The following is a 12,664-nucleotide window of genomic DNA, read 5'->3' on the forward strand; positions in this document are numbered from 1 at the left end:
AGCATCAAAGACCTAGGTTCAATCTTAACCTTAGGTGCTGTCTGGATGAAGTTTGCATGTTCTCAGTGTGGGTTTCATTTGCTCCAGCTTCCTCTTCTGGTCCTAAATACATGCAGATTGGTAGGTAAATTACCCACACTACATTGTCCCTAGTCTGAAGGTGAGCAGTGGAATCCAGGGTAGCTGATGAAAATGAAGGTAGAATGAAGAAATTGAGATTGATGTAGGATTAGTGTAATGGATAGTGATGGTTTGCATGGGATCAATGGGCCGAAATGGCTGTTTCTGTGCCATATCTCTACGAATGCCAAACAGGAATTTTATACATTTGCGATATAAAAATGAGGTGGTTAAATGCAACTAAAATGTCAATTGATTAGGATCTAATTAAATGACACTGGATGGAGAAAATGGAGCTGAATGGCCTCCTGGCTCTCGATTGAGTTCTTTGGTTGGACTGCTTGATCCTGATATTTGATATTTTTTGGTTTTTTTGGTGTATTCATGAGCTGTCATGTTAATAAAACTGAATGATAGTTCAAGATTGTACCACGTTGATAATGATTTACTTTATTACTAATATGGTGTGAGCTCCTGAGATTTGTTCCTTATCAATGTTGAGTTTTATTAGAGTAAGCCATACATTTTCCACCAATGATTTTTCTGTACAATGTTAGAAACCATTTGTATTTAAAATATTTTAAAATGCAAGCATGTATTATACAATTTAATAGATTAAACTGGATAGCAGACAAGCAATTAATAACTGTTGTAACTACATCTTGTGCTCAAGTTGTCCGCAGGATGAATTGATCCACAATACTACCAGCTTTAGGTTCATGAAATACAACTGTATTTCATTTTTGACTGCAGCATTCCCTCATCTGTCCATATGCCTGCTTTCAATTTACTTGAATGCACAAAAAATAGTCTTCAGAGTTGGCTGGTCAACCTACTTTCAATACATATAGACTTATGACTCCATAGAGGTCCTTGCAAAGTTAGGCAAAGCAGAGAAACAGAGCAAGAGTAGGAGGTTTAAGGATATTCTCATTTTTGAGTCGTATAATAAAAAAAGTGACTGCTGCAAACATTGAAATTTTAGTGCATTTTTTTGATGACTTGCACTAGGAGAACAAAATGGGTCTGTAATGGGCAAACATTCATCTCTCACTGAATATTTTACCTAGGAGTGCATGGCTTCACATTCAGAAGACACTCTAAATGTGAAAAAGGATGAACCAAGTTCGGTCTCTGATGATGAAGGTGATACTTGCTCAATATGTTTTGAGCCGTGGACTAATGCAGGAGAGCATCGTCTTGCTGCTCTGCGATGTGGCCATCTTTTTGGGTTTACTTGCATTGATCGGTGGCTGAGGGGACAAGGAGGAAAATGTCCACAGGTATGTCTGCAACATGGCATTGGGGTAATGAGCAAAATTTGCATCTTCACAAGTTTTAGAGAAGTATAATGGGCTAGTACAGTGTTCTCTTGTTTTTAAAGCCCAAAATGGGTGGATTCCACTGATACGAATAAAATTCTTGGCGGCTGTTTTACCTGAGTATAAGGAATAGATTCATGGAGCATAGACAATAAGGAAATAAGAACCTGCACCTCTTGAGGTTTTAACGTCTATCTGAAGCCAGTGGCAGAATAGAACTATACTAAAAGATTTTGTTTGGATTTTGCAGTGTAATAAGAAAGCTAAGCGATCAGATGTGGTACTTCTATATGCTCGAGTACTTAAAGCTGTGGATACCAGTGAACAGGAGCGATTAAAGAGGTATATACCAATATGTGAAAACTTTTTTCCACTTGAAGTTACGAAAGCTGCCGTACTTCAGCAGCAGGACTACGGGGCAGGAGTGGGGAATGATCAGTATTGGAGGTTGTGGAGAAACTCGATAAAAGCCATGAGCAAAGTGACCTGGATTTTGCTTAAGTGGTCCAGTACATTTTGGCCCAATTAAGCAGCTGTCCCAATTAGCCAAAATTTAATCAAAATAGTCAAAAATGTATATTTAAAAGAGAGACAAACTGCTGTTTAACTGGGCATTCAGTTATGTATTTAAGCGAAATACAGAACAAATTAAATCACTAATAATACTACAGTACTATAAAACTGTAGTTCCTAATAGTTATTAGTGTTGGCACATAGCCAAGTGGTTCAGGTGTTCGTCTAGTGATTTGAAGGTCGCTAGTTCGAGCCTTGGCTAAGGCAGCGTGTGTGTGTTCTTGAGCAAGGCACTTAACCACATTGCTCTGCAACGACACTGGTGCCACGCTTTATGGGTCCTAATGCCCTTCCCTTGGACAACATTGGTGACGTGGAGAGGGGAGACTTGCAGCATGGGCAACTGCTGGTCTTCCATACAACCTTTCCCAGGCCTGCGCCCTGGAAACCTTTCAAGGCGCAAATCCATGGTCTCATGAGACTAACAGATGCCTAAAAAATAGGTATTGATGGAAGAATTAATCTGGTGTACGCTGCCATATTCTTTTGGCTGTAAATGAATAAAATCAGTCCAGATAATGGACTGCCTTCATACAGTTATGTTTTCCAAATTTTCGTTTCTTTGGAACATTCAAGATGATTGTCAATACCTTCAAATTCTTTGTAGTTCCAAACTTGTTAAAGTAGTGAAGTCATTTCATTTTCATTCCCGGCCATTTCTGGCATCTCCAAGCCTGATTGCTTGAAACCACAGTGAGCAAAATTGTTCAGAATTGTCTTACTGCTTATTTCTCACCAACTATCAGTGATAGAAATCACTGCTTTTTGAACACAAATACATGCAACTACTCTACTTAAAAACTATTTGCTCCAAGCACAGTGTAGAGCTTAATGGCCAAACGAGTGCATATGACTGATGCTAGTTAGAAACTTTGGCAACATTCTCCTGTCCTAATTAAACAGCTGTGTGTCCCAATTAAATGAAGAGAATTCCAGCTATTTTCGTGATTAGATTTTGTTCTTTAAGAGTTTTCACAAATAGGAGGCTGACCTGATTAACCAGAATCTACTGTATTCAAATTCAGTCTAATTGTAGCATACTGTGTACCCTAATGGTATGTGAATTTGAGTAATAATGAAAACTTTAAAAGGAGCAGCCTTTAAGAAATCTGGCATTTTGCTGTAGTCCCACACCTGTGCAATTAATCTTTAAATTACTCTTCGAAATGGCTGAGCACAAGATCTCCAATATTCCCACTGTTGATCATATCCTGACCAATCTTTATAATTTCAGTAACATTGCCAAAAACAGATAATTTGGTAATTTTTGCCTTACTTGTGATTTACTGTATGCAACACACATCAAAGTTGCTGGTGAACGCAGCAGGCCAGGCAGCATCTGTAGGAAGAGGTGCAGTCAACGTTTGACGAAGGGTCTCGGCCTGAAACATCGACTGCACCTCTTCCTACAGATGCTGCCTGGCCTGCTGCGTTCACCAGCAACTTTGATGTGTGTTGCTTGAATTTACAGCATCTGCAGAATTCCTGTTGTTTACTGTATGCAAATTGGTTACTGTATTTTCTACTTTAGTGCCTTATGTATAATTCTGAAATCCTGAAAGTATAAAAAAATTCTCATTCCTAGTTCAAAGTATTGAATTTGAATAGAATATTTATGAACTTGTGCTCCCTTAAAATCTATTTCATAAAGTTAAAATTTCATTTTTCCTTTTGGATCTCCTTAATGTGTTTTCTTTGTGTGGATCTTTTTCCATTCTGTTCTCTTGGACAGTGATCTGGAAAAGGAGCAAATGTTACGCCAGAAGGCAGAGCTGGAATCTGCACAATGTCGCCTCCAGCTCCAGTTCCTGACAGACGAGTGCTCCAAGTTACGTAAACAGTTGCAGGTCAGACAGCTGTAAATCTTCTCTAATCACTTAAAACAAAAGAAAGGTTATTGGTAAATTGATTTACAAAATCTCTTATTTCCACAAAATAACTACTCTACTTAATACTGTGGAGTTCCAGAGTATTATGGAGGTGGTTGGTTGGAGGTGCGTGTAGAGTGATTGTGTTTTACTGATAAGAAAGGAGCTGGTATCAGTGAGATTGTAGTTTTTAGTATGTTTCTTGGGAGGTACATTGTTTGTATCTGTGCATACCAGTTGCTCTTTTCTGTGTAAATATTTACACACAGTGAGATGATGCATACAGTAAATCTGCTTGTGTGTAGAAAGGCGAGGCTGATGTCCAACCGGTAAGAGGCTACTTTGAGCCCCTGATCTCTGCCGGCTTTGTCGAGTACTGATCATTAGACACTCAGCTGTGTAGTACTGGCATGTGCAATACTTACAGCAGTCCAGCATCCATGAGGTGTTTGGGGATGCTGGAAGTGTGAGAATTGCTTAAAAAAATTACTGTACACAGTGACATTCTGTGCATAAATATTTAAACTGAAGAACTGTCATCTATAAAACTGTAATAATTCCTAAGTGATTGACAGGAAATCATCCAGTGTATGCTGCCATGTTCTTTTGAGTGACTGTAAATGGTTCAGTGGGGCGATATTTTCAGCTAATGTCAAATCTTCTCGTGTTGTGGCGTGAATGAAATCATGAGAGAGAGAGATTAGATAGATAGATAGTGGTAGATACAAACCAGCTTCTTTATTTGACAAAACAAGGTTCAGCAGGCATCATATGGACTGAAACAACAGGAATTCTGCAGATGCTGGAAATTCAAGCAACACACTTCAAAGTTGCTGGTGAACGCAGCAGGCCAAGCAGCATCTCTAGGAAGAGGTACAGTCAACGTTTCAGGCCGAGACCCTTCGTCAGGGTCATATGGACTGAGATGCTTTTGGTGGAAAGGTCTGCCGGCCCTGTGATGGGGCTCGATATTTCTTTGCTAAACACAAAGGACAATCCATATTAACAAGTATAGACAATGAAGCTTTCACACCTTTTGATTAAATCTGTTCCACCAGCGCCAGCAGCATTCGGGCTGGTATTCAGGAATCCACTGTTCCAAACTGAATCCACAATACATTTATTTAGTATTTTACGTGCTTAACATGAAGGACAATCCATATTTACAAAGTGTAGATAAGGCTGTCTTTGAAACTACCTGTAAACTTCACACTTTCATCCCAGAAGCACCAGAAGCGTCTGGGTTAGTAATCTGGTATTCACAGCTTTTAGGAAATGCGTTGTTATGAACTCAATCCACAGTACTTTGTCAAAGATCAGAAGACTGGTGGCCAAAGTCATTTAAGTGTAAATGAATCATCTACCCAAAAACTCACTCTAACATCATGGACATCTTGGCAAGGGTCTAAGTTTTTTACAGTCAAAGTAAAAAGCAAAATTATCAAAAAAAACATTGCTTTTTTGAATTGATGTCCAACAGCTCAGTTGGATAACACAAGCACATGCAACTGACACTATTTAAAACTATATGCTCTAAGTGTCTAATAGCTGCACAAGTGCACACAGCTGTGCTAGTTAGAACCTTCAACAGCAGTGTCCTGTCCCAGTTAAGTGGCATGGTGTCCCAAATGAATGAAAGGAATCCTGGCTATTTTCTCAATTAGATTTCTTTGAGTTGTCCCAAATAACTAATGGCTCAGTTATTCGGAATACAACAAAAAATATCAAATGATTGAACTTGCGTGAAATGCCAGATCTTCAAGGAAAATGCTGCTGCATTTAGCCTACAACTGATCCTCCTGTGTAAAGGTGTAAATAAAGTAAAAAAGACTTTTCAGAAAAAACAATCTTGTGTAGTCTCAGTATTGAATTTTGCAAGTGGTCTAACCAAGGCTTGAGTCCTTGTGAGGTTGTGGGAACAGTTCAGTGATAGGGCAAGTGAAGTTGAATGAAGTTATCGTCACTGGTTTAAAAGCTGGATGGTTGACGGGTAATAACTATTCCTGAGCCTGGTAGTGAAAGTGCTGAGGCTCTCCTGTACCACTTTGATGGTAGCAGCGAGAAGAGAGCATGACCTGAGTGGTGGGGTCCCTGATGATGGATTTTACTTACTTATAAACAACACTCCATGCAGATGTGCTCAATGGAGGGAGGGCTTTACCATGGGGCCATATCCACTATTTTTTGTACAGTTTTCTATTCAAGGGCATTGGTGTTTCCATACCAGGCTGTGATACAGCTGGTAGATATACTCTCTACCACATATCTATAGAAGTTTGTCAAAAGTATGAGATGTCATACCGAATGTTCACAAACTTCTAAGGAAGTAGAAGCGCTGAGGTGATTTCTTAGTTGCAAATACATGCTGGGCCCAGGACAGGTCCCTGAAATAATAACACTGAGGAATTAGAAGTTGCTGACCATCTGAACCTCTGATCTTCCAATGAGGACTGACTCATGGACCTCTGGTTTCCTCCTCCTCATGTCAATAATCAGCTCCTTGTTCTTGCTGACGTTGAGTGAGAGGTTGTTGTCTTGGAATCACTCAGCCAGATTTTCAATCTCCCTCCAAAATGCTGATTTGACCACCTTTGATTCAGCCAATGACAGTGATGTCATCAGCAAACTTAAATATGGAATTGGAGCTGTGCTTAGACTCACAGTTATAAGTATAAAGTGAATAGATTGGGGGAGTTAAGCTCCCAGCCTTGTACTGCACATGTACCAATGGAGACCGTAGAAGGGATGTTGTTGCCAATCCGAACTGATTAGGGTCTGCAAGTAAGAAATTGAGGATCCATTTGCACAAGGAGGTATTGAGAACAAGGCCTTGAAGCTTATTGATAGTTTTGAGGAGATGATGGTATTGAATGCCAAACTGTAATTGATAAAGGGTATCCTGATGTATGCAACTTTGCTGTACAGAAGTTTCAGGGTATAGTGAAGAGCCATTGAAATGACAACTGCTGTGGACCTGTTGTGTTGTTCGGCAAATTAGAGTGGATCCAAGTCGCTTCTTGGGTAGAAGTTGATGTGTTTTGTAACCAACCTCTGGAAATGCTTCGTCACTTATGCTTCGTCACAGTGCAAAGTGTTACCAGCAGTTCTTTTATCAATTAAGCTATATTTGTGAAATTGGACTTGAGATATACCGATCAGTGGAACACAAGTCAAATTTCTCTAGTGTCTAAGAAAATAAATCCTTAGTATATCCTGTTTATGCATCGTGTAACTATGGGAAGTGTTTCTTGAAGATTGCTGCTTCTGTTTGATGGTCTCAGTGGCTGTAGATTCCAATTTTGAATAATCTCTTTGCCATGTGCTCTCATGACGTACATACATTTGAAAAGTATAAAGGGAAGTGGAAAATTTTCATTCCCATATTGCCCAGCACAGACCTACCCTTCCCAGACAATTATGTAGTCAAAACGTTTCAACCCATGGTAACTTTCATTTGTGGTTGCAACAGATTGCATTAGGCTATTAATCTTCATAATCAAGACTTGAGCATTAATTGTAAATGTGCTCAATTCAGGACCTAAGTTGAATTTTAGTTCATTACCTTATTAAATCCCATCTGTTTTGTTAGCCTATTCTCTCTAACCATTGGCAACCAAAAAAACATACTTCCTGACACTTTAATCTAATGCTACTTAACCGTCTATAAATGCATGCTCTCTAATTTTACTGTCCGTCCATTCAAGCGAAACAAAATTGAGCAAAAAGCATTAGCAATGAGTACAATTCTAAATAGTGGATTGTGGTTAATTGGGACATATCAGGGCCAGTACATTTCAGCCCAATTAAGTAGCTGTTCCAATTAACCAAAGGTTCTGGAAATAAAGTATTTTTTATTAAAAAAATGGCAAACTTGTTTAACTAAGTAACAAATTACGTATTTAAATGAAATACAGAGCAAATTAGAATACTATATCAATACTAGTGATTGTCCATCATCCGATAGTAATAGGAAACCTGTGCAAGAGTGTTTTTAAAGTGGAAAAACCATTGCACTAGGGCAGTTCCACTCTCTCAACCTCTGAAATCCAGGTCCTGTGGTGTGAGTAGTTGTCACAACTGGGGTCTTCTTTGGTTGTAGTAGATGACCATGACTTCTATGCCTTGTTATACCCTTTCGCTCTCCATGGAGTGTTGCACTGCTAGGGCAGATGTCCTATTTCTCTGGGGTATGAGACTCACCGGCTACCCTCACCTGCTTTAGCCTGCCTGTTGAAGTGGTGTACCGGTGTGTGGCCGCTATCACATGCAAACTGCTACTTGGAGCCACTGTGAGAGCTGAGTATCTGGTGGGAACTAAAAGTAACATACAGAATGATTGTCGATATCTTAATTCTTCATAGTTTCTTGTGAAACTGAGTAGTGAAATCTCACTCCTGGCTGTTTCTGGCATCGCTAATCCTGAGTGTTTGGGGGAAAAACAGTTCTGATTTCTCACCAATGATCAGTGATAACTCACTGCTATTTGAACACAAACACATGCAACTAATGCTATTTTTTTTAATTGTTCTGTGCCTTGAAGCAAGGTGTAGTGTCTAACAAGAAGGCAAGTGCAACAGTCCCCTGTCCCAATTAAGTGGTATAGGATTCCAAAGGAACAAAGGAAATCCCAGCTATTTTCTCAATTAGTTTTTGTTCATACAGAGTTGTCCCAAATAAATGGCTACCCCTCTTAACTGATGGACCAATTAACCAGAATCCACTGTGTCTATGGCCATAAAATTACATACCATTCATACCCGTCCTGATAAAGGTCTCTGCCCGAAATGTCGACTCTTTACTCGTTTTCATTGATGCAGCCTGACCTGCTGAGTTCCTCCAGCATTTTGTGTGTGTTACCTAATTCAACATTTACTACCATGTCAGGGAGCCAAAGTTCACAACTACCAATGTAGCTGCTCTTTGAAGCCACAGCAAAAGCCTTTGTTCCTATGATCATACAATTGTTCTTTTTCTGCAGCCGTGCCATTATCTTAAATTGCCAATGGTCATCCTTTTTGCTTTTTGGATAATGTTTTGGTATGATGTAAATATTGAAGGACTCTTCAGTTCCCAAGTGCTGACTGTGTCACTTTTGAGTCTACTGACCCAATAGCACTTAAAACTTTCAATTTGTTCTGTTACAGGAGAGTTTATATATGGTGCCACTGAAGCCTTTTGTTATCGGAGCAGGTGTCGCAATTTTCAAATACTGACACTTTTGAAACTGAACTTGAGAGTGTACGCTCACGAGATGAAAAGGAAAGGTCAAATTAGAGGAAAGAGAAAAGAAATAATTTTCTGCATCCATACCCCTTTCAATGTAAAACTGTAGTATAAAAATAATAGTAATTTTCAATGTTGGAGTTTGTGATTTTTGTTTTTGTCAGCTAAGGAACAGCTGTCCTCAATTCCACACTGTAGTGTATTCTTGCAGGTTACAGCACTTGGTACACATCTATGCTTTAAATTATTCATTTTTGTGATCTGAGCATCACCATCAAGGACAACATCTATTTTCCATGCCCTTGAGGGTGAGCTGTTGTCTTCATCTGTGGTAGCACTTCTGATATCTTAAAGTGAAATTGGGAGAAAATCATTGCGAGCAGTTCTGAGCTCCTTGTGTAAGAAAGATGTGACGGCATTGGAGAGGGTATAGAGGAGGTTTACAGGAATGATCCCGGGAATGAAAGGGTTAGGTTAACGCATAAGGAACATTTGATGACTCTGGGCCTTTACTTGCTGAAATTTAGAAGAATGAGAAGGGGAGCTCATTGAAGCCTGTAGAATATTGAAAAACCTGGATAGAGTGGACATAGAGAAGATATTTCCAATAGTGGGAGAGTCTAGAATCCGAGAGCACAGCCTCAGAATAGAAGGGTGTCTCTTTGGAACAAATGATAGGAATTTCTTTAGTCTGTGAGTGGTCAATCCGTGTAATTCATTGCTGCAAATAGCTGTGAAAGCCAAGTGATTGGATATATTTAAAGCAGAGTTTGATAGGTTCTTCATTAGTCAAGGTGTTGAAGGTTATGGGGAGAAGGCAGGAAAATGGGGTTGAGACAGATATAAACCAGTCATGATGGAATGGCGAATTATACTGGATGGTCTGAATGGCCTAATTCTGCTCCTATGTCTTTATCATCTTAGGGGTTTTAAGGATTTGGAACTAGTGATGTGCTTCAAGTCGGAATGGTGTGCAGCTTTGAGGACAATTTTCATGTAATGGTCTTTCCACGTACCAGCTTCCCTTGTCTTTCTTGGTAATAACATAATCTGGGTATGTGATTTTCAGTATATTTTGTAGATGATACAAACTGCAGCCTGTGTCCACTGAAATATTGTATGCTGGTGGTGAAAGGGTGGTGAAAGAGTGCCTGTTTCAGGAAGTTGATGGAATGATAATTTCTCCTGGATGGAGTACGACTGTTCCTGATTTGTGTCATAGATCAATAAAAGCCCTGAAGTATCAGAAGGCAAGTTACTTCTGTAGGCTCTGACATGCTCTTCTAGCCATAGTGTTGCTGTGGCTAGTCTGTTCAGTTTCTGCTCAGTTAACTTCTCCCCATGGGCTTGCAATGATAGAACCACTGAATATTAAGGATAGGTGGTTGAGACTTGCTCTCACTGACACTTTGTGGAGCAAATATTTTTTGTCACTTCTGAACCTCTGCTTGAATGTTGTCGAGGTTTTGCTGATGCTTGTATGTGCTGTTTCATTTGCCAAGAAGTTGCGAATGGAATTGCACTATTCAATATTGTTGTATGCAATACACAACACTATACATGCATGCATTTCTAAATGACAATAAATGAGGACTGAGTGTCCTCATAATCTAATCTGAAATCTAATCTATACAATATTCAACAAACATCCTCAGTTCTGACCGTGTGGAAGGAAGGTCATTGAAGGAGTTGTAACTGGTCAAGCCAAGGATGCCATGCTGAGGAACTCCTGTAGTAACAGCCTGAGACTGTGGTAATTTATCTCTGGTATCATATTTGAAGCATTTTCCTTTATCTGTGATGTAAGGTGCAATCCCAACCACTGGATTTTCTTTCCTTTCCCTACTGACTTCTGATATACAAGGGTGTCTTCGTGCTCTTGGTAAAATGCTTTCTTGCTGTCAAGGCCAATTGCTGTTATCTTCCCTTTGAAATTCAGCTCTTTGGCCCATGTCAAAAGGTCTTGAATATCTCTGACATAAAATTTTTGAAAAACATTTAAAAGCAACTAAAAATTAATCATGTGGTTACAAAACTGCAAAATGAAATGTATTAAAGACTAGATCTCACTAGTTAAAAAAATCATTTGACTCAGTAATTCTAAATGCGGTAAAAGGGCATATCATTGAGTTATCTCTTGAAATCATTGCATCTGCTCCATTGGGACTGGTTTAGTAGGCAGATTCCCCAGTTACCTACTAAGGAACTGCAGGAGAAATATTTGGCCAATGAACTCCCAAAAGAGCCTTGCATTAGTGCTTGGTAGCACCATATTCAATAACTTCAGGAGCAACACACACAGTGCTGGAGGAACTTAGCAGGCCAGGCCCGGCAGCGTGGAAATTAATAAACAGTCAACGTTTTGGGCCAAGACCCTTCATCTGGACCTTAAGGATCCATGTCACAAGCTATCCTTGGCAGTAAATTCAGATGTTAATCTGCTTTCCCTGCTGAAAGGTTGTGTTCAACCACAGAAAATACAATGTATGCAGTTCTGATTACCGCACAACATTTAAGATTAAAATACGTGAGAATAAAGAAGGGATATGAAGATATTGCCAATACTGGAGAATTGTAACGGAGGAAAAGTTAAGCTGGAGTTGCTTTCTTTGCAATCGGAAATGCTAAGGGTCCATTTAACCAAATTGAAATAGATTAAAAAGTGAAAGGGAGCTGTTTCTTTAGGTTTCAGTGTTGAAGGACCCCAGATTTGACGAAGTTGCTAGAATCAGTGAGTAGAATATATTTTGAGGTAGGAGGTGGAAAGAGGTTCAAAGAATGATTAAAGTTTTTTTTTAAACTAAATTGTATTTAATAGAAACACACACATTTCCAGCATCTGCAGATTTTCTCATGTTTGTATGTAGGAGGGGGCGGGGGAAGAACTTACAACTAATATTAGCAAACATGACCTGGAACATTACCTGATTGGTTTTAAAAAGAACCCTTTTGGTTCACTGACAATATGCTTGGGAGGAAATGTTCCATTTCCTTTTTTAACTGACCTGGGTGACCAATGACTTCAGACCAATTCCATGTGATTGTCTCTTAAATGCTCTCTGAAATAACTAGGCAAGCCACAGGACATGTACTACTGCCACTAAATTTAAAACAGAGGAGGAATAAAACTTGATGAATCACTTGTTTTGGTCATAGTCATATCGCATGGAAACAGACCCTTCGGTCCCCCAAATCTCTACATCACGTACCCATTTACACATTCCTACAGTCTCGTTTTATTTTCCTTGTATTCCTATTCACTTCTCTCCTCCCTCTCTCACCTCCCCCCACTCTCCCACACCAAACCTTCATTTCTGCACCAGGGTAATTTAGTATCAATGAATGTATTTTGTAATGTGGGAGACTGGAGTACCCATATGATGTTGGGGAGGACATGCCTGCTCGATACAAATATTGGGGATGAATCCAAGTGGCTTGAACTGTGAAGGAGTGACTATGGACGGCTCCTCTGCACTCCCCAAACAGCCCAGTAAACCTAGGGGCATGGTGTAATCAGCTTATGTAGTTGTGGAGACAGGATTTTCATTTTTGGCTGGT

The 12,664-nt window shown here is 39.5% G+C and overlaps 1 protein-coding gene across 1 annotated transcript in view; it reads left to right on the top strand.

Moving 5' to 3' along the window:
• Nucleotides 1-12,664, top strand: part of rfwd3 (ring finger and WD repeat domain 3) — a 54,896-nt gene that overhangs the window by 24,100 nt on the left and 18,132 nt on the right. The window contains exons 5-7 of the mRNA XM_072279380.1: nucleotides 1,191-1,403; nucleotides 1,693-1,784; nucleotides 3,748-3,862. Coding sequence (XP_072135481.1) covers nucleotides 1,191-1,403; nucleotides 1,693-1,784; nucleotides 3,748-3,862 — 420 coding nt within the window. The remainder of the gene's footprint in view (nucleotides 1-1,190; nucleotides 1,404-1,692; nucleotides 1,785-3,747; nucleotides 3,863-12,664) is intronic.

Source organism: Mobula birostris, chromosome 15 (assembly GCF_030028105.1).
Source record: "Mobula birostris isolate sMobBir1 chromosome 15, sMobBir1.hap1, whole genome shotgun sequence".
Lineage (NCBI taxonomy): Eukaryota > Metazoa > Chordata > Chondrichthyes > Myliobatiformes > Myliobatidae > Mobula > Mobula birostris.